Genomic DNA, 19,250 nt, shown 5'->3' with positions numbered 1-19,250 from the left:
ACACTATTTGTTCATCTGCTGTCAGAAGACAGAAATCCATTAAAGCACTTTTATTATTTTCTATTTCGTCACACTGCTCAAATGTGGACCGTGCTTGTAGGTTGCCTGGTGCCACCCGAAACCCACATCATCTGCTCATGTACTCAGCATGTACAAAATGGGGAAAGCAGAAGGGCTGTGACCAGGCATTACTCTTCCTTCGGGAAAAAAACAAAGGCTGCAAGAGGAGTTGCAATGGATTTGTTAATGTATTGGAAACAGAAACATTTCACTGTCAGTATGGAAGCGGCTTTGCTGTGAGCTGACAAACCCCATGAGCCCCTTATGCAGCTACACCCCTTCCAAAGCGTGAGTGCAGTATCTGAAGCACACACTGCTGATAAGAACAGTTACATTCAGACAATTAAAATGACATACTGGGTTATAGATTTGGACTATTTGGGCTCTCATTTCCATTTTTATTTCCTTCTGGTGCAGTTAAGTTGTGTAAAAGTCAAATAAGGTACCACACAGACAGAGCATTTATGCTTTAGTTCATTACAAGTTCTTTTACCAAAACTGCAACACCACAACTTTGTAACAACCCCAACAAAACCAAACACAAACCCCAACCAATCCCCTACTGTTCACTGCATCTTGCCTTTATTTTAACAAAACAAAACAGTGTCTAGAATAGGTAACATTAAGCCCAACAATATAAAATATTTCATCAATATATTCTTACTACGGTTTAGAGGGACATTGCTCCAACTCAATGATTGTATTTTCCCAAGAACTTAACTTGAAAAGTCAGTTTCTCTGTAGAATGGCAATACAAAAATCGTATTTCTCCCCCCGTTTTTAGTTATGGTTTGCAGACTAATAATCAATGTCTTAAAGTTCTCAAAATTCTTGGCAATACAATATTCGAAACATCTGTCTGCAATAGAGGTAAGTTCTAAGTTAGCACCCGTGCAATGAAAAAAGGGGTGGATCAAGAGTACAATCTATAGTTGACCACTTGGGATGGATGGGCAGTTGTTAAAGGCTAATAGGAGGCTCAGCAATGGGTAGAAGATATAATGAGAATTTCATGTAAAAACTAAAATTGAATGGTTGCTTGTGTCTTCTTGTGTGCACATTTAATTTATAAAAACTATTTTCAATTTCTAAAGCAACTAGTTTAAAGTAAAACAGCTTTATGGTTTAGGTCAACATTCTGTAGCCTTCAAGTACAAAAATATAAATACAAACTGTTTAAACAGTATCTTTAATGAGATTCTGGCAGTAGTTTTTTTATCTAACAAGACACATCACGTAACAGGTCTGCCACTGAACTTGCTTAGAGTAAAATCAGCTTCAATATGAAGCTGTTAAGGTATCAAAACCCTGCTTTTTACATGCTAAATATCTTCAGCAAATGTGCACTTAAACACAGCAATGAACTTAACTATAAGAGTAACTAAATACATACATGAAACTCTGCATGTGGAACGTAATTCATAGAACTGGTTACAACAAACGATTACTTGCATTTTGTTAATTTAAAAATGGTACAAATCATGCAAAACAATTCTAAAGATAATGCAAAGAAAGCTACCAGTGTTTGCAAGAAATGCTGAACTAAACCAAAATTACATTAAATGAAATATACATATTTACTAGCAAAGATCTATCGCTATTTCAAAGAAGCAGAGGTAAAATCGTCAGGTTTTGAATGTCAGTTATACAGCAACATGTCATTGCTCTTGCTTAATGCAGAAGCACATGCTTAGAAGCCCAGAACTGCTTATTCAGAAAAAGTCTGCTGACAATAGTTCTGGCTTCCCTAGAATCAGAGATGCTGCATGGATTAAAAATAGCAGAGACTTGCAAGAACCAAAGGCAAAGGCACCCTATTCAGTTAGCCAAAATGGTAGCATTCCCTTTCTCATAAGCATGAAGACGGTAATGGGGCTGATGATAAACATTTCTACAAAGGCAGCATTGAAAATGTTATCATTAATCTCCCATTTCGTAAATGCCATTAGCAGACACCAGCTTGTAATAGTTTATGTATAGTATTAACCTGCAGGATGAACTTGGGATTTTATTTGTCCTGATTTACAAATAAAGACTTACTAATGCTTTAAAAGACTACTTTTAATAGCTAAAAAGTTTAACTCTTACTTTCCAATATTTTACACCTCAGCTGGACTACCATCTCGTATTGTTTCAAACATTTAACACTGCTTACTGGAATTTCCTAAAAGTTGTACCCCATGTATTAAGCAGCAGGCAATAACAATGGTCTTTCCCAGCACAGCTGTATCAGGCTGGCTACTGAAAGATTAGGAGTATTTCTAAAACACAGGAAAACTCATGCAGTTTGGTAAAGTTTGCTGTCATTTCACAGTTTAAGTTTCCTTTAGTCATTGCACTTCTGTTGATAGTCTTGGGTTTTTTTAAATATTATTCCGAATCTGAATTTGACCCAGCAATCTTCTTTTTCTTCTTTTTACCGTGTTTCTTGTGCTTCTTTCTCTTTTTTGTTTTATCCTAAAAAATAACAAAATTAAATGGAAGTTACTGTAGAGTAAAATTGCCATCTATTAAATTCCATTAATGAAAAATAAGAGCACAGAAAGGACATCTTTACAAAGACATTTCAAAAGGGTTTTCTATAAGAGCCTACTGAGAAATCACAAAAAGAAAATTCCTATTTTACCCAGTAATTTGCACTATTATAAGCAGTCTTCAATTTACCTTCATCATGGTCTGGCTACTTCACACCTCCCATCACTGTCACTATTATATTTCCTAAACTTTTAAATGATTATCAGTGCTTTATAGGTTTCTCAGAAAGTAGTAAGGAAGTGCTTTGACAAGCAGTGACATTTATATATGTGGAAATAATCAGGATGTTTACATATTTTAAAGTAAGTGCTTCTATTTACTGTGCAGAATTAAATAGTTCAACTAAACTTGGCTAGAATCTCCAGCACTTGCACCTCATTTAAAATAAAACAGTTCTGATCTCAACTGTAAATATGAGTTCACTCAATTAACCCTACTGTAGTCAGTCCTGAAGTTATTATCTTGATCACTATAGTAGAGAGGCTAAGAGATACAATCTTGTCTTTTTTCAATCAGAATTTCAACTGGAATTCTTGAATAGGTGTGACATTATGTAAACAAAACAATCTTGGTATAAAAGCTTTGTTTTACTTACACACACAAGTCTCCTAAGAAAAAGCCAACAATCAGTCACTAGAAATTTTATGGCAAACAGCTTATATAATTATGTAAACCCAAGCAAATTCCATGGAAAATGTGTATTGAGTATGACCGATACCCCTATGCTTGTAATTTTTAGGTGACTATGTAAACCTTCCCTTCACCCTAACTCGCCTAGACAACTGAGATGTCTAATTAGGAACACTGCTGCTGGCAGGGCAGACAGAAAGATACACAGACATCTTGAGTGGGCATTTAGGATCTCAAAATCACTGCACTTCTAACTGGGGTACACATGATGAATCTGGGTTCTATATAAATCCCTGCTGAACCTTCTTCTGACTTTTACCAACAGAAACGAATCCAGAAAATTGAGAAAAATAACAGCTTGTTGACAGCTTTTTATTTGGGGAAGTGTTTATATTAGTGTAGGTGTTGCAGTAGATTATGTCTTACGGCCCTTTCCACGGTCTGCTAGAGGGGGCTTACCAAGGAAGAATTACACAAAACACTAACAAAGGAACAACACTAACGTCTGTGTGGCAAACTGCTACCCTACCCGATACTATACAAAGATTAGTAGTTCTAGTAGCTTGATACAGAGTAAAAGGTAAGCTACAGTAAGTGTTAAACTTACATAAATCTCAGGTCATATATATATCTATAGATAGATAGTATATATAGATAGATACGTATCTATCTATATAGGTAAAGTAGTGACTAATTCTTCCTTTAATTCAACAATTGAAAAAGTGACTGCTGCAGGTGAATTAATTTAGATTCATGTGACAGTAGACTTTTTCTATAAAGCATCTGTAATACTGGAAAATGTGAAATTGGAAATTAACCAAGTACAAAGTATTTATGTCCTAAAGCTACGGTATGAATAAAAAGGATACTTGCTGGTTTCTCTTTTTCCTCACTGTTTTTCTTCTTTTTTGCTTGCACCTAGACAAAATCAAATAAAATGTAATGGGTGGGAGAGCAGCTGTGAAAATGCTGTTTTAAATAAAATTTTGAACTTTTGTTGCATATAAATGAATGATTGCACAACAGTGGTAGAACATACTGAACAATAACCCATGAAGAAACACTGATTATCTGTGTTATATTTTAGAATATGCATTACCCTATAAACACAGGATTTGTGAACACTCTCTGCTTTTAACACACAGTGGAACAAGAAACAGCAGAGTTTTAAAGGTAAAATTAATAAGCTAATAATGTAGCAAAAATTCTTAGTGAAAAAACTCAACACATTGGTACCTTCCCAAATGTAATCCTACAAGAATACAAATCCTCAAAGCAGATATACACAAGGTGGAGAGTAAGATTATTATGCCCAAAATTTTTTAATTCACTGGAAAAGGGAGACAAAAAATTTTAGCCATCCTGAAACCTGCCAATCTGTTCACAAACATCAGGAAATCTTGTCAAGGACACCACACGAATCCCTTAGCCTCATTTCACTGAGCTCTAAAATATCCACAAAAAAATAAAAATGTTCAAGGAAATTAATTCAAAATGATGTGTAGGTGATAGGGGCTGTACTAAACAATTCTTAGAAAAAGTTTTTATTAAAGAGAAAAATAGAAACAACTTTGTGCTGCACTCCAACTGTACAGAGCAGAACAATTTTAATGATATATTAAATCTAAGCTAGTTCGTTCATTTACTCATGCAAATCATTAAGGTAAAAGCATTCTAACATTTGAAACTGAGGTTTCACACTGACCTCCTCTGTCTGATCTGATTCTGATAAGGATTCTGATGATAAAGGTCCATCACCACGATCGGCTTTCTTCCTTTTCCTGGGGTGATTTTTGCCTTCCTACACAAAGTGATATATTTGTGAGTAAAGTCTGGCCTTTCAGATTTTAGAAAACTTCTGCTTAAAGCTTAGATTGAAATATTCTAAGTTGTGAAATATTTTTAAATATTGTTGACATTAAATTAATTACTCATCATCAACAAATTACCCTACCAACTGTTAAAATGCTTTCAGGAAAAACAATTTTCTTCTGTATATTCCTTTCTTGTTACCAAGATACAGCAGCCTTCTAAAAGTGAGAGGGATAATACTGCAGTATAGTCTCTTATTTTAAATAACAACACATGAAAGCGTACACATTTGAAGATAAAATGTTTCATCACTTCTAAATACTACTGAGTAAATGAAGATCATAGAATCATAGAACGGTTTGGGTTGGAAGGGACCTTAAAGATCATTTAGTTCCAACCCCCCTGCCATGGGCAGGGACACTTTCCATTAGACCAGGTTGCTCAAAGCCCCGTCCAACCTGGCCTTGAACGTTTTCAAGGAGGGGGGCAGCCACAGCTTCTCTGGGCAACTTGTTCCAGTGTCTCACCACCCTCACAGGAAAGAGCTCCTTCCTAATACCTAATCTGAATCTACCCTCTTTCAGTTTAAAACCATTACTCCTCATCCTATCACTACACTCCCTGATAAAAGAGTCCTTCCCCATTTTTCCTGTAGCCCCCTTTAAGTACTGGAAGGCTGCTAGAAGGTCTCCCCAGAGCCTTCTCTTCTCTAGGCTGAACAACCCCAACTCTCTCAGCCTGGCCTCATAACTGAGAGGTGCTCCAGCCCCCTGATTATCTTCATGGCCTCCTCTGGACCCGCTCCAACAGGTCCATGTCCTTATTACGTCTCAATATGCACATACAAACACTGCAGCTTCAGACTCTTGCTCTGTCAATAAAATGAAACGAAAAATCTCCTTCTGTATTTGTATCCAATCAGGGCAAGATCTCCCTGCCAGCTGCACTCCAATACTTAATATATAATCTCAGTATATTTAAAGTCTTTATTATTTTTAAAATTGTGATGCTGCATGAGATTGCTCTGATGAGGTACTTCCCTGCCTCTTACTCTGGACCAGGCAAGGTGTTCCTAAGACTGAAGCTATTTTCTTCCATTCAATTTCTAAGACCAGAAACTGAAAAAATTCTTGCTAATCATCTTTTTGCAAGATGATTTTTCACATCTCAGCTGTACTATTTATTCTACTATAGGTACCTCAATCCTTTCCCAAAAGTACTCATGAAAAGTACACATGATGCAGCCCATTTGAGAGACAGGGGACCTTCAGGTAGGGGAAGATCTCTAGTCCCCAAATGCCCTTTGCTTTCAGATGTGTGAAAGTAGCATTACAATAAGGGGCTGTGGTAGACACTTGGTCTTCAAAGAGAAGCTACTTGAAAGGGAGTTGGTTGGAAATGGAAACTGTGAAATGGAAGCAAGAGCAAGGTAAAAAAAAAAAATCAACACATTTGCCTTATGCAGTGGAGTATTTGTACATCAAAGGCAACACGGCTGATTGGAATAGTAGAGGCTGATGTGATAAGAAAGGTAACTGGAGAGAAAGACCAGGGCGGACTCTGAAAGCACCGTTAGTTTACACAGAGGGTAGAAATAACTAAAATTTAAGCCAGCATGATTATTTGCCTTAAACATAATGGAAGGAAGTCTGCAGCTGTGTGTATAAACAGGTGAGGTGGTAGGAAGGACAGGAGGTTTTCGTGCTCAGAGAAAAGACAGAATAAAGTATTTTTTCTTAAGCTAATACATTTTTCTTTGCAATTTTTCAAAGCCATCATAAATACATTACCTATAATTATGACTACATTTAGATACATATATCCTCTTCTTGATGTTCCGTAATTTACAGCAACAAGCCAGTATCCTACCAGGCATGCCATTGAAATATCATCACACATTTTTAGTTCAATGTGACTGCTCAAGATAAAACCCAAAATACTATAAACACAGCTGATCTACTACAGCAGATTAGATAGTTTTTTACTTTACTTTCATAACAAGAACAGATCCAGCAGTTTCCAGTAACAGCAATTACTAAACAAGGAGCTAAACCCAACTAAAAGTTTACCTCAAATTGGAGGCACTGAATACCTTCTGACTGTGTAGTTCTGGACAGAAAATTTCCATAGGTATAAATGGAGGGCTTCAATATTAAAGAAAAAAAAAAAAACCAAACAACTAAACAAACCCAAAAGCAACAAACCAGAGAGAGAGAACGTTCCATTATGTATGTAGAATGCAGTTCTGATGTAAGTATTTCAAGAGTAAAAATACCTTATCTTTTTCATGATCTTCCTTTGACCTTTTCTTTTTTGTGCTGTCCTAAATAGATAAAAAAGCATAAACCATGACAAAATTATTTCAGGAAAAAGGTAGAAATCCCAAAAGCAGTCTGACCCATTGTCTTTGTCTATCTACTGAAGGACGTTCTTCAAAGTTGTTCTTTGAAGCTGCACCTTGCAGTTAACAGGAAAAATATGAAAAAGCCATAGTTTTGATGCAACTGCTAACTTCCTGAACTAGCATTGTGAAAAGGTCTGTATGGAACAGAGTACTTGCAGTACACGTAGCAAACCTCTAGAAAGGATACCAGCTATGGCTACTGTGACCATATGTGAGAGTCTGAAGTCTTTCTTCTCCATTCATGCCCATCTCTGCTGATCAGGCAGGGGTTAAGCTGGAATTTCCATGGAGTTCTCTGCCCCCCAATTTCAGCAGTAAGGTATCTCTGTGTCTCTTTATGTAGCAAAAGTTTTCAAACTCCCATTAGCACAAATTTGTATGGGTATGCGAACAGCGATTCATCACAATTTATACCATACTGAACGAGGTGGTCCAGTGAAATCCTGTGATAAAGTCTACACACAGAATCTTAACAACTCACTGTATTATTAATATTTAGGCAAGAAGTACAGTTACTATCCACTGTAACACAGAAAAATGCTAAGATAACAGAACAAATTGCCTCATATATCTTTTCTACTTTTTCGTTCATTCAGTAAGCCTGTGTATTTATACTGCTCTACTTTCAGAAAAGGAAAAAGACACCCTCAGTTTAATACGCATTTGGGAAAGGCTCAGTTCTCCAACAGGAAACTACTCAGTTCACAGATATTTAGAAAGGCGGTATTCTGGCTACTGATATCCTGCAATACCTGCATTTTCACAGATGGTGTTCAGTTAAATGGCATATTCACAAGAATTTCACAGACCATTTTATTGTTTTTAACTGCTAACATAGTATTAAAACTAAATGTTTGAGTAGCACAAAAGCTGCATATGTTTGAATTCAGAAAAAATAGTTAAAAATTACTGAAGTAAAGCATGTTGATTTTCTAAAGATCAAATTATTTCTGCCAGGCATTGTGGCCAGTGGAGGTAGATTCATGATTGCAGCCGGAAGATACAAGTGCAGCTCAGCTATGATAAGAATGCATGGCTTTAAATTTGGAAGATAAACATAGATTGATATGTGAAAGTTGGAAATTATTATGTCTTTATAACAGACCAAGAAAACTTGCCAAGGGTAATACATCTACATATTTACCTTGCTGTCTGACTCAGATTCAGAAGTTGAGCTTGCTGAAGATTTCCGTGAGGAGCGATACTTCTTTTTCCTTCTTTTCTTCCCTTGCTTTTTATCCTATCCATAAATATTGTAGGAAAAAAGAAAAACACAACCCTGAATTTATTCTCACTAGAATTAAAGACTTACATTAAATATAAAGAATAGGGAACACCAAATTCCTACATGTTATCGTGTTCTCTTGAGGAATAAAGTACACTACAATTGATTCTTTTAGCAGAGGACCTTCATAACTCTTCTGCATTGAAAAAATGTAAACTGGTGGAAAATCCAGGTTCTCTAGATTTTATTTATTATTTAGATGTGTGCTGTAGAATCTGATTATCTGTAACAAAGATTTTTGCTAAAAAGTAAAAAGGGTATGTTTGCATTTTTATGATTAGATGGGGGATTCCGTTGAAAAAGCATACAATACAATGTTAAACCAGAAAGGGATCCAGTATACAGGCCAGCCACCCAAAATTTATGGTCTTCATAAAGAAATTCTTGAACAGATACATACCTAAAATTCACAACTTTATTAAGTGTACCAAGTGCATAAAAATTGAATAGCTTTATGCAAATCAAGCCTTCAAACAATATTCTAAAATATATTACCAAAATCTGTGATAATTAAGTCTCATGAACAAAACATGTCAGATTCTAGTAAGTTAGTTCTTACCTCATCTTCCGAATCAGATGAACTGCTGGAAGAATCAGAGCTTGATGAAGAAGAGGAAGATGAAGACAACTTGACCAAACACAACAAAAAGTGAAGCTTGTGAGATGCAGCATTTTTGTCTGACAAATAGTCAAAAGACCTTCCAAACACTCCCTTTCAAATTTCTTCATTTGCAAAGTATTATCAATGAAATTTTACTTCCAAGAAGCTGGTCTACATAGATTTTCTTAAATAAAACTGTAAGAAGTAATTTCTAACTTTTTTCATTTTACAATATCTATTTAATGCTCTTTTCCTTCCTTTAAGCAGAAGTAAAATTCTCCTTGTACAGAATATATGCCACCGCTCTCAAATAAAAATCAGTTAATTTAACAGCTAAATTCAAAATTACAGCTATAATCTCTTTCCAAGAGAATTTAAATGACAAATAGGAACAACCCCAAAGCAAAAAAGATCAGAAAACTGAAAATTTTGCTCACCCTATTAGATTTCTTCTTTTCCTTTTTCTTTTTCTTAAAAATAGAATAAAACAAATGTTACTTTGGCATTATGTTCTTTTGTTGTGCATTTAGGTTTATGTACTTTGATGCTGGCTTTTAAATTGTATTTATGGCATTTTGCATTGGCAGCATCAATGATAAATCCAGTTCCAAACACAGACTGTAAGAAATTGAAAATAATTTACCTCTTTCTTTTTGGAAGAACTCTCACTTCCACCCAGTAATTTCTCCCTGTGTTTTTCCAGTTCTTTCCTCCAATTCTGAAAACAAAACCAAACAGAAACAGTGATTTGAGCATCATTTTCAAATAGCTTTTTTTTAAGACACCTTTTTAAAAATCCTGTCCTCTACCTGACATTATAGTTTTCACAAAACCCACAGAAAATAAACAACATATAATGTTAACCAAGGCTATAATGCATTTGATTTTAGACACGATTAATATTAAATTGAAATACCGTGTTAGTTCACACCTTAATGTTCAAGTTATTCAGATATAAGAGACTGTCATATGTCTTGAAGGTCATCAATTATGCTATTTTTGCTTTTGTATCACAGTGTTCTTGCCAGAGCACTTTAGAAAGCCAGGTCACCCTACCAGAAAAACTGCTGTTTTGTCTTAGTTTTAAAATCACCTGAAAAAAAAATTAAGACCAATTCTCATGGCACTTCTTCAATGTATGGGTGTCTCTAGTGTCTGTTTTGGGCCTTGTCTCTATCACCAAAGATTAGATTAAATTATTATACACATCTTCATATAAACACTCTTATTTTGGTTAGGCAAGCATACTGCATGGATAAAAGTCTCCTTTCATTCCTCCTTTTCAATCCCTCACAAGGTCTCTAGGTCTACCTAAAAAACCCCCCTTTGAGACCTCTGAAACATCCAACCCGCCCCCATCAGACTGAAAGGCTGCTAGCTTCAATCTGCACTATTCCCGCTTCCCATCTCAGACACATCATATGCTTCCTTCCTTATTGGTGTTATTCTGATACTCCCTTTCCTCACAATGAAGCAGTATTGTCATTGTATTGGCAAAGCACCGATAATCCACATATTGTGCTGAAGGAACAGAAATATCAGGAATGAAGTAAGATTATACCTGCGCAATAAAGTATGATACACAGATCCCCAAGTCAGCATACTGTGAATTAGCTGAACAGTGCTGCTGGGAGACGTGGCAGATTAGCCAGGATACAGTGCTGTGCATAATGTGTTTCCAAGGGGCAAGGTACAATCTGTGCAGTATTGCATCAGGTCATGTACTCTGACATACCAGCTACCCAGAGCTACCTGAGGGGTTAACAACAGCCTGTGCTTTACTAGGCAGGCATTCTCTTTAAATTATTTTAAGACTGTGCTAGTTTTATGTTTTAAACAGAAAAGCACAACATCTATCAGTAAAGTAAGAGAGATAGCACCCAACTCAGAGACTTGTAGTCTTTTCAGCCATTTGGAGATTTGTTCTTAGGAGCTTCAGGAAGAATTCACAGCCATTTCACCATTCCCTGTATCCCTTCCTACCCTTCTGCCATACTGAAAGGCTGTTATTATGTTCTATCCGTGCCAGTTTCAGTTATTTCACAATAAAGCAAAGATAAAGGCAGGAAAGGAATATGAGAAAATACTAAACCAAACTCACCAAGCTAAAACTCACAGAGTGCAGAACAACGGATCCTCTCAGAATAGCACACTGTAACCCTCCAAATACTGGTATGATTTCTTAGGCAAAAAGGTATAGCAAGAGTACTATGGATACTATGCCCTTCCAGTAACAGAGGAGGAACATAACCTACCAGAAACTCACACACAATGATGGAGGCTCCTGACTGAAGCTTATCTCAAGATATCAGAACCCAAGAAGGAACAGGAACAGTTACATTCATTGTATACTAATTTCTTCCTATGTATACAACAGCAGTTGTATGTGAAACTTTCTTAGTATCTCTAGTAGGTACTGAACACAAGCATCAGAACAGCTGTATTTTCAGTAGGGAACTAGCATGGAATGTAATCAGCTTAGAATGAGAGAGAAAGAAGTGCTTCATAGTCCTATCTGTATACTGAAGGCCATTCTTTTGCCTTTTCCCATATTAATATTATGTGTACATTCCTTGCCAAAGACATCTGTTTCCAGTAATACACTTCTTTCCAATATATTTGGATTGTGTGACCTTAAACCAGTGAAGATTAGCAGAAGGGACTTTGGTTTATCATACCAGAAAATGCACAAGTTTCATTTATTAACATAAACATATGCATTTGGATAACGATATTTACATTTACGAAAAGTTCCAGTTTTATTCAGCAGCAATTTTCAAAACTTTATATATAGTGTTTCTCTGAACTGAGAGTAACTCTTTGTTGGTTAGGTAGTAACCTTAACTTCTGATACAAATGAAACAAAATATTTACTCATTAAAAGCTTGAGTGAAGTAAAATAATATGGATACTTGGTGCTGTTAATGATAATGGAAGAAAAGTAGCATGTAAGGTAAGAACAATCAAATGTTGACAAACTAATAACATTACCAACCTCATTCATCTTTTCTTCAAACTCAGCCAAAGCCCTGGAACCTTTCTTTTTCTTTTCTAGTTGCTCTTTTACTTCTTCCCTACATAAAAAGGATAATAGATCACAATTTTCGCAATTAAAAATACTTTATTCAGCATCTAGCTTTTTGTACGTTTTTTTGAAGTTTAGCTTTGGCTGAACTTCCAACAGGAAGAAGAATGAAAGCATCTTAGATGTTATGCATATGGTAGCCTAACCCAAATAACTTAAGTATGGTAGCTAAATTACTCTGAAAGATCTAAAGGTAACTTTGCAGTTAGGTAAATTGTTCTCTAATGTCTTATGAGAGGAGACAAAATGGACTGAGTGTAAAGTAAGTTGATAATATCTCAAAGTGATGATTTTGTTGGGTAAACTGTGTTCTAAGAATATACCAGCAAAATGTTTTTCTAGAGATTACTTTGTTTAAAACTTTAATATAGCTGCAGTCGTTAGGTATTAGGATTTGTGAAAGAGGTAAAATGATCGACATTTTCCTCTTCTGAGAGACCACTGCCAAAACACTTAAAGACAAATGAGAAATATGCATTTCAAAATGAAATACTATTGTTTTTAAAAGAGGAGATGGAATACATATTTAGAAGAGAACACCTCGGCCAGTGCCAGAGACAAGGAATCTTGCAAAATGTATAACTGGGTATTCTGGAGAAGTGGTAGATACCAGTGTCATCCTAGCAAGAGGGAATCGATCTTTTACTCAAGAGGTCAGAAGGGAAGACAAGTATTGTTACTTACCATGTTGGTCTTGGCCTGTTCAAGTAGTCTTGTATTGTTGGTCCTGAATTTTGGGCAGGACCTCGTGCTCTGGCCATAGCTATGGGATTCATATAAGCCTTGAATATGAAATAGCAAAAAGAAATATAAAATTCATCAGCTGTGCTGTGATACCAAAATCTGTCCTTTTTGTTTTTCACAGAAACTTTTTCTCACTCACTGAAAAATAATTCTGACTTGTTTCTAAAAATATAAAATATTCAACTAAAGTAAGTTGATTTGGTCTGGCAGAAAGACTCAGGTAAGTGCTTTCAATTGTGAGTGACATGGTGGCAGAAAGAAAGAACTCATTCACAAAGAGATTGTGTTCTTTACAGTAATTCCCCTCCCTGAGCAATGATTTTTCAAACAGAGTACAGTATCATGATTGCTGAAATATTCTTCCTTGGGATAGGGAAAATGTAATTAAATTTCAGCTCTTACTCTCTGGGACAACTGATCGTATGCCTTTAAAGTTCTGCTCAAAACTGATGATAGTAGATTCAACAAATTCTGCATAAAATCTCTTGCTATAACATCAGAAAAAGCAAGTGGTGGCGCTCTGCTACAATTATGCATGTATGAAAATTCTGCGATTTAGGGCTCTCTTAAGGAGGAAAAAAAATTAAAAAAAAAAAAAAGCCACACAAAACCCCCAATGTTATGAGGTATTCCATCTTTCAAACCCACGCATCCTCTTCATATTCACTCTAAAAATGTAGCAGGTTATAAAAGATTAATTTAAAACTTAATTAGTGGAAAAACTCTAATCTAGCAAACAATTCTTCATTTTTTTTTTATGTCAACAACATTGTGCTCATGCAAAAGGGAGGTACATAGACCACCTTATGTCATGGGCTTTTACCACTACATCATCCCAACAGTTCACAGTTTATTTTTGCAAAACAGAACACACACTGTTCTTGCTGTCCACAGTTTGGAGATGAGGAAAAAAAAAAAAAATCAAATAGTCAAAACAATGACTAGCTTTGGTTGCCTAGTCTGAGATAGTTTTTTTTTAGAGTACAACATTTTGTAGATTCAAAGTAAAGATTCAACCATATGTGTAGTTCTTGCATGTCTAACATTGCTTTTTCTCAGGCCATAAAATAAGCATTCAGAAACCACCATGCACAGTAAGTGACCATTTGTGAAAGCTGTCAAAAGCAGCAGCTGCTGCCTCCCCCTCTTCTTCCCCGCTTCACAGAAGCAGTGGCCACAGCAACGCCGAGTTTCTGGCCTGGACTGTGAGCAGGCTGGTGGCCTTCAGCTCCTGGGGCTACATTTAGTCCTGGAAGAGGGACCCCAGGCTCTGCCTGGGATGGGGCAGCAGGCCGGCTTGACACTTCTTTTGTAGCCAGCTGGATGTATGCGCTCAAGTAGTTATAGCACTTAAAGATATGTATTCACATTATTAACTCTAGCATTTTATTATATTACAAATCTACCCATGAATAAAAATTTTGCATTTGAATTCAGCTTTGAGTGGAAAAGGAGCTCCTTTAGCAAAGCAGGAAAGCAGTATTTGAACACTGTTTTCATTAAGCAAAGGTGATTTCAATATACTAGATCCACTAGAGAAGACAGCAGAAATGTAATTAATTCATGACTTGACTTACTCCAGTAAGCAACATGAGTCCACTCATTTTGGTTACTATTCAAGAATTTATATCTGAAAGCTCTAGCCTCTTACCTAATTATTATTCCTAAAAACCAGGTCTCTTACTGTTCTTAAATAAAAATTAGCTACTTTCTTACCTGAGTTAACCTGAATTAAATACCTCATCATATCCCAACAAAACTCTCTCTACCTTCAGAATAGGCTACAACTGTTCAATGTTGTTGTTCTCCTTCCTCAAACTGACCGCAAGTAACTAGCTAGGGAGCTTCCTCCTTCAGTAGCTTTCTTTAACTTTCTGTCAGCAAGCACATAATGACTGAATACTGCTCTATATTCCACGATTAGGAAATTTAGATCTTAAACCATGTTCTTATAATTTCAAACAGGTTTATTTATGAAGAATTATTTCAGCAATAAACATTTCTTAGAAGTATTTACACTACTTTGCCAAACTGCATGTCACTAGCCAGAGAGAACACAGAAATGCACTCTCAAAAAAGGAAGTGCTTGTCTGCACATTCATTTTCTTCCTTCGGCAGTTTGTTCGAGCAGTTATTAAAAGGCATTTGTCACATAGCTTTCATGCACATGAAAAGCATATGGCATCTTCAGTCAGCTAGGTTTCTCAGGGCAAGCAATACAAACTGTTACTGCCTTGCAAACATCCTGCAGATGTGAAAAAAAAAAAATTTATCTTCCATCTCCAAATAGTCAAAATGATGGTGTATTTAAGAAGGGACGTGGGAAAGAAGTAACAGGTAGAAAGCTTTATGATCACAGAAGAGAAGCAAAGGGTCCTATATTATAACTCATCTGGACTAGCAGCCATCATGGCATAGTGAACCTTACATAGGAACATAAAGATTTCCTGACATTGGTAGGTGCATCCCAACAGTCTTATTAAAAGAAAATTAAGAATAAATAAATAAACAGACACCTAAATAAACCCCAAAAACATTACAAGAAACCAATACATTTCAAGTGTAGGCTAGGTCTTGCAGTCTGACACTATCAACTCTTTCTCAGTAGACTCCATTATTTTGATGTCTCAATAAAGTAATCAGAGGCACTTTGCTATCCATTTGTATAAAATATATATCCATCACGTCTGTTACATATTATTCCACTAAGGTAAGCAAAGACATCTCCCTGAATGGATCTGAGTATGAACTCATACCACATATTAGAAAGAGACAAAGAAGTGTGGGAGGGGAAGTATTGTGACTTCTTTTTAATCATAAAACTCATTAATTGCAAATTTATAATGCCTAAATGAAATATGAGTATAAGGTGAATGGCTAACTTGTACAAAAAAAGTTTAAAGAAAAATACGAGGAGGGATAAACATGGTAGCAGTATAAAATTAGGCTATGCAATCAGGTGTGTAGAATTGCATTGTTGGCCTTCTGACCGCTGTCCCCAGAGGTTTGCAGAGCACTGCATATAGCTAAATTTCAAATTGCTCAGTTACAGCTGAACGCCAAGTTTAAGGAAATACGGCTTAGTGACAATCAGAGGTACTCCAGCGAACGCTTCAACTCCCACCGGGAACACTTTATTTTTGTAAGGACCAGGCCAGCATGTTAATCATCTTCACTTCGCAGATCGCGAGGCAGGCATCAGTCACGACTGCTGCCGGGTTTGACAAGGCAACCGGGGGTTCTGCCAGGGCGCCGCGGGCACGTGCCTGCCCACGCCGAGGGACACCCCACGCGGGACCGCCGGCAGCCCACGGCCCCGTTCCCCCGAGGTGCCCACCCCGGCCGGGCGGGTCCGCGGGGCACGGCCCGCCTTTGTTGCCTGGCAGCCCGGGGCCCCGAGGTCAGCCGGCCGGCCGCCCAGCCCCGACGGCGCGTAACCAGCCGGCCCGCCGTGCCTCCCGCCCGCGGCGGCGCGGGGCCCTTCTCCCCCCGCTTCGGGGCGGCCACCCCTCCGGCCCCCCGCCCCACGGAGGCCCGAGCGCGGAGGGGGCCGCCGAGGCCCGCCTAGGCCGCCGCAGCGGTGCGTCCCCGCCGAGGCCCGCCCAGAGGTGCCGCCGCGGCCGTGGCGGATCCCAGCGGCGGCGGCCGCCGCGCCGGCCTGGGCCCCGCTGTTGCTTCTCCGCCCGGGCTCTCCACCCGATTACTCACCACCCTGTTGTCCCGCTTCCCCATGGCGCCGCCTCGGCCCAGCGCAGGGCCCTTTCCCCGCTCGCGGGAAGCCGCGCCGCAGGCGCCTGGGCCCTCCTCGGCCCCGAGCCGCCGCCGAGCTGCCGGAAGCGGCGATGGCGGCGGCCGCGCAGCGCCGCCTGCCGGGCCCGCGGCGCCAGCGCGGCCCCTGGCGGCCGGCGGGTGGCGGCCGTTAGCGCCCCGCCTCAGCCCCGCGCCCCGCCTCAGCTCCGCTCCGCGCCCTCGGCCCGGTGGCGGAGGCGCAAGGCGGGAAGGGGCGATGAAAGCCGGGGGAGCTCTAATGCAGGGCGTCGGTTCGGGTGGTGGCATTGGCAGGCACCCGGCAGCGGCAGCGCCCCGGCCTGCCGGCGGGAAGGGGCCGCTGCGCCGGTCTTCGTGAGGGGGAGCGGAGGGCAACGCTGAGGGGAGAGAAATGTAAAGGTTCACTCGTATCCTGGGGTGCAGGGCCCGGGGCGCCCATCTGGAATAAACATCCCGGGAGAGGACAGAATTTAATTACGAGGGGTTTTCCTCCTCTTGATCTATCTAGTGGTCAGTTACAGGTGGAACTGCAAGTGTTCCTTCTCCTCCTCATCCTTCAGTAGATGCATAGACTATGGTATCATGGAATAGCAGCCTGTCCTGGCACTCAGTGAAATGGGGCTCTATTTGAAAGAGGTTTAAAAAAAAAAAAAAAGTGCTTATTCATCACTTGTTAACTATCTGCACTGCAAAATAAGGAACATGGTAATACTGACAAGGTTAATACTTCATTAGGTTAATGGAAACACGAAGAGAAGCCTGGCCATTACCAGGATCTACTAATTTAGAATTCCAAATGTCCTTTTCCTAAAGTGTTACCTTTAATAATTACTGCTTGTTAGTTACAGCTTTGTAAAAATGAAGAAAAGTAATCACATGTTAACATGTGAGTCATACAAAACACAAATAAGTTTTGTTTCTGAAATAGCATTGCTGTGTCCATCGTATTTGGGAATAGTTGGAAAAATTGGTGAGCCTATGGGAATTTGTGATACCAAATTACTTAGTAAAACCAAGAGGAGGCTGTGAGGAACTAGATGTAAACTAAGAAGGTCACTAAATGAGAATTGCAAGTAAAATTTGCTCAATTGTAAATAAAATTTACTGTTGAAAATTGCAAGATAGTGCATAAGGGAATGGCTAACTTTAATTCCTCAGAAAATGGTTGGTATGTTCTGAAACAAGGATGGCTTCTTTGGAAACACATCAGGCAGAAGTTCTGACTGAGCTGCCTGTGATGCTGGAGAGGTACATCGAAGACAGAAGAAACAAACTGCATTAAAATACATATACATGCAAAATAAGGAGTATTACTAAATAGATTATGATCCCTTTTTGTGTTGCATGGTGATGTCCTTGCCCTGAACACATTCTCAGATTTGGGCCATTGTGGAGCACACCTGCGCAATCCAGGTTTAGGTGACTAATGCCACCGCCCTGCGCCCGTGCAGGCTGTCCCCAGCGCTGCTTCAGCCCTTGGCGGCACAAAGGTGGCCCCCGGTGTGGGAGCACGGCTGTCTGTCCATCCCTGGGCTGACACCGTGGTAGGACGGCAGGTCTGCATGTGCTGCAGCCCAGCTGCAGCAGCGTAGGTGGTACCTAAGCTGTGTCAAGTCTGCCAGAACAGAATTACTCGTCAGAAATGTTTTGACCCAGTTTGAACCAGGAGAGTTTATTCATCCTGTGCTTTATCTCCGTGAAGCTTTGAGCTGGTGCCTGGAAATATGAAGACTTGCCATCTCAGGAGGCCAGGGGCGTGGGGTCCCTCCCTCCCGGTGCAGGCAGTGGGGAGGAGGGAGTCCTCCACTGCACACTCCGGAGTATTTTAATTAGACTCCCATTAGCTTTTCTTCCCTGGCTGTGAAGGAGGCTTGGGAGTCCAGCCAGACAATTCAGCCAGTTAAATCAGATTTCTAAAAATGGATGGAAATACTCAGAGAAAGGACTTTTGTGTGTCAGGAAACTGAAAGATGACCTTGTTTATTGAAGGAGGGGAAAAACAACCCAACACAACTGATGGCTGTAAAATGAGGAATGGTACAGATACTGTACATCTTGCTTTCCGTGTGTCAGTAAATGGCAGGCAAATGATAGATAAAGACAACACATTTAAATAATTTAAAATGAACATTTGTTTCTATGGTGCTAATAAGCATGTGACAGCTAGTGTCATTAGATAATTTTGAGGCGAAGAGGATGAGAACATTTATGTGAATAATGAGAAGAGTAACAGTTGTGCTCACTTCTACAAGGTATTTTACTTAATTGACTTTTTTTTTTTTTTTTTTGTAATATAATTTTCTCTTCCATAACTGGGTTTTATGAC

General features: G+C 38.9%; 1 protein-coding gene across 1 annotated transcript; it reads right to left on the bottom strand.

Annotated features, from left to right (window-relative positions):
- Positions 1 to 421: 421 nt before the first annotated feature.
- FAM133B (family with sequence similarity 133 member B) lies at positions 422 to 17,008 on the bottom strand. The gene is made up of 11 exons (XM_032991460.2): positions 16,865 to 17,008; positions 13,097 to 13,194; positions 12,323 to 12,401; positions 9,971 to 10,045; positions 9,765 to 9,797; positions 9,286 to 9,354; positions 8,586 to 8,681; positions 7,313 to 7,360; positions 4,931 to 5,026; positions 4,099 to 4,143; positions 422 to 2,517 (listed from the first exon to the last, which is right to left on the bottom strand). Exons 1-11 carry the CDS (start codon positions 16,886 to 16,888, stop codon positions 2,431 to 2,433), a joined length of 750 nt encoding a protein of 249 aa, XP_032847351.2. The 5' UTR covers positions 16,889 to 17,008; the 3' UTR covers positions 422 to 2,430.
- Positions 17,009 to 19,250: the final 2,242 nt, after the last annotated feature.

The sequence above is a fragment of the Tyto alba genome, unplaced genomic scaffold, assembly GCF_018691265.1.
Source record: "Tyto alba isolate M040663 unplaced genomic scaffold, T.alba_DEE_v4.0 Super-Scaffold_38, whole genome shotgun sequence".
NCBI lineage: Eukaryota > Metazoa > Chordata > Aves > Strigiformes > Tytonidae > Tyto > Tyto alba.
Note: the sequence above shows the minus strand (reverse complement) of the source record. Positions and strands in the feature narration are given on the sequence as shown.